The sequence below is a fragment of the Alligator sinensis genome, unplaced genomic scaffold (assembly GCF_000455745.1).
Source record: "Alligator sinensis unplaced genomic scaffold, ASM45574v1 scaffold143_1, whole genome shotgun sequence".
Classification (NCBI taxonomy): domain Eukaryota; kingdom Metazoa; phylum Chordata; order Crocodylia; family Alligatoridae; genus Alligator; species Alligator sinensis.
This window is the reverse complement of record NW_005842156.1, coordinates 724,947-728,357: the sequence shown is the minus strand read 5'-3', so window position 1 is coordinate 728,357 and position 3,411 is coordinate 724,947. Positions and strand designations below refer to the sequence as shown.

At 42.0% G+C, this 3,411-nt stretch overlaps 1 protein-coding gene across 1 annotated transcript in view; it reads left to right on the top strand.

The window, feature by feature from the left end:
* The first annotated feature begins 2,203 nt into the window (after nucleotides 1-2,203).
* The window catches only part of SPC25 (SPC25, NDC80 kinetochore complex component), a 6,734-nt gene continuing 5,526 nt past the window's right edge, over nucleotides 2,204-3,411 (top strand). The window contains exons 1-2 of the mRNA XM_006025603.1: nucleotides 2,204-2,357; nucleotides 2,448-2,513. Coding sequence (XP_006025665.1) covers nucleotides 2,204-2,357; nucleotides 2,448-2,513 — 220 coding nt within the window. The remainder of the gene's footprint in view (nucleotides 2,358-2,447; nucleotides 2,514-3,411) is intronic.

Sequence of the window (3,411 nt, the reverse complement as noted above, 5' to 3'; positions counted from 1 at the left end):
GGGGGTGTGGAGCCTGGGGGGACGGGGCCAGCCGTCCCCGCAGGGAGAGCTGGAGCCGGCCCGCCCCCGGGACCCTCCGTGCGCTGGCTCGGGGGACGTCGCTCCCAGCCCCGCACGTGCCCTGGGACGGGCGCAGGACCGCGCCCCGGGGCGCTGCCGCCGGTGCTGTGCCAGCCCGACGTGTCCCGCTTCGTCTGGAGTCTAACCAGGGCAGGGCCGGGGTCCAGCCCGGCCCAGGAACTGGGGACGTGCCTGTCCCGTTTCTCAGAGGTGCCCTGAGCTTGGCGAGCACAGACAATAGGGCACTAGAGCAGCAGCTACCAGGCCATGCAGTCTCCTCGTCCTTGAGGCTGCAGTCAGTAGATCAGGGTGGATAAAAATCAACGATTTTTAAAGAAGAACTTAAAAAAGCTGATTTAAAAAAAAAAAATTAAATCCGGCTTGTTTTGTTAAGCTACTTTATTAAAAAAACTTATATAGTTTTAATTTAAAATAAGTTAACACTCAGAGATATCATAATGGAATAGGGATTATGGCTTCTAATTATATACTATCTGAGACGACATTTTAATGTAACCTTTTTAGAAGTTTTATATATGGGTCACAACAGGATATTAGGGGCCTGATCTTATGGGGTTCCCAGAGGCTCCTCTGTAGATGAGTAAAGATTAAAGAAAACCACTCTACCCAATGGGACTCAGTGCTCAGTCCAGAAGTTCCCACTAAGCATCTCTGTGAAGCTTAGTTTCAGTTCCCACACTGGATTTGTCTCCAGAGATCATAGGCAAACAAAGTTCTTTGAGTAAATGTGGTATCTTTTATTAGTCCAACTAAATAGTTGGAAAATTGTTCTTTGCAAGAGTTTGGGCACAAATGCCCTTCTTCAGGTATAGGGAGAAGTTGTTGTCTCCAGACATAACATCCTTGTTGGCAGTATATGGAGATGAGAGAGAACAGACCGAATTACCCATTCATCAGCCCCATTGTCTCTGCAAGTTTATGTATACACAATCAAGACTTGCACTTTCTATAGAAGTGCAAAGTTTCAAAAAATTAAATGGATAAAGGATATCAAATAACAAGAATGCATTTTTTTGTAGAAAATGATTAACTCAAGGCTTCCTGACCAGTGATTTAAATCTATTTGACTTTTAACGTGTCTGTGTCAGGGTGGATTTGATTTGAAAAACAGAGCGACCCCTTTGTGAACAGCATTGTGACACCTCGAGCCATTCTGGACTCCACTGTTTCATGCAATTCAGTTTTTCACAGAAAGCCGGCTTGAATTCCCTGTCCTTGAGTGTTCAGAACTGTGCTGCTGGGTTTGGGGTTTTTGTTGTTGGGGGGGGGGCGCGTTGCTGGTAAATAACCAGGGTTAAGCCACACAGCACATGTATTTTATTGCTAAAGCAGCATACTTAGTCTGAACAGTAGTAAATATGTAGGACTTGACAGGCAAAACACTCAGTGCACTGGATATGTGAGGGCTCAAGTTAAGGGATGACCGCTAAAGCGTCCTCCCTTTTGCAAAGTGCAGCTCTGAGCACTTCACAGCTGAAAAGTGAATGTAAAAGTGGCTTTTTAGAGTCCTGTATTTCATGCCTTTATCTCATTACATATCAAATCTGTTCAACCTTTTTACAAGTAGAAAAGAAAAAAAAAACAACAACCTTTTCCCCTCCCTCTTCACTCTTCCTACTGCCATAAATTTCTTAAAATCTGAAAGTGAAACAGGATTCTTTCTGGTTTGTACATTGTCTGCAATTAAGGATCCTGAAATGTGAATTTGGGTTTCTCTTCTATCGTTAATCTAAGGTAGTTTATTATAAAACTCTGTTTTTGATTTAGTGTGAAAAACATAAGTTAATTTGGGCCTTGATTCAGTAGAAATGTATGAGTACAGTGATTGGTTCCAGTGAAGACCTTTTAGGACTATACACAGCACACAAAATCAAGTACCTGCATGGGGTTTTGCCAGTAAAGCTTTAGGGTAGTGGTGCATGGTATAGTTCTCTATGATATTCAATACTGTGGCCTAACTTTTTGAAAAAAAACCTGACAGTAAAGGTTCCAAAACTTAAGGGTAGCAGCATTTAAAGCACTAGGCTGTATCAGGGATAAAAAAAAAACCCCAAAACCTCTCTCAAGATTTTTCTGCTATGCCTTATATATTGTGTTATGTTTTTATGCCTACTGTAGCACTATGTCCCAGATAAAAACAGAAGATGAACTGATTCTTTTTGAAAGAGAAATAAAAGAGTTTTGGACCAAGTTCAAAAGCATCTGTGGTTGTGAACAGATCAATCAGACTCTTGTACTAAGAGATTCCTGCAAAGAGTCCATAAAAACACTTTCAGGTACAACATTTACATCTTCACATTACTACTAAATTCAATTTTCTTTCTTCAGTTTCCTTTCATTGTCTAAAATAAATGTTTTTATTTCAGAGAAATGGACCAGAAAATTAAAAGAAGGTGATCTGATGATTGATAAGATTCAGGAGTACACAGCTGGTACAGTATGGGGGTTTATTTATAGCTTTTAACTTTTCTAGAATGAAATCATGTGTTTGTTAAAACAGTTAAACAGAATATTTCTAGTCTAAATGCTTTCTCCAACATAACGCGAGTTCTGCAAAACAGAAATAGAAGAATTATGTTGAGAGGAATTAATATTTTAAAACTGAATTGAATACCTTTTCTCTTGTACAACATAGAGTATTTTGCCCTAACAAGAAATGAGTAGAAAATACCTTGCACTCAGTCTAACAGGAAAGGTACACAAGGTCTAGTTACTTTGGTGAAGAAACAAAAACTAACTCGCCTGTGAAAGATAACATAATTTCTGTGAGATATCTGGGCACTGCTTCTTTCCCCATGGTCAGAGGGCACAGTGAACATGTAAATTCAGGATTACCGCATTTATTTGAATCTAAGATGACCTTGAATTCAAGACAACCTCCAATAATAAGATTTGGTACATAGAAAACTTATAAATTTGTCATAATTTTCCATGTATAGAATCTTATTATTGGAGGGTCATCTTTTAATTCATCCCTTCCACTGCTGCAGGGGGAGCATGCAGTGGGGAGGCAGATGGTGTGGGGAGGTCAAACAGTTTGTTTCCTGATTGTGCTTGCCCCCTATAGCCTCTGTACCTCCTTCCCCTCCCCTCCCCTTCCGTCAGCCTCTGCTCCATGCTGGTAGGCTCTGTCCTCCGTTTTAGTCTGGTCACTGAGCATGGCCCCTGACCAGCCTCATAGCACCTGTGTGTGCTGCTGCTACAGGGCCAGGCTGTGGCTGTGTTCAGTGCTCCAAAACTAGAATGGAGATCAAGGCTGTTGGCATACAGCAAGGGTAAGAGGGGGAGGGAGAGAGACAGGCAGGGGACCAGAGGCTGCTTGGGGGAGGG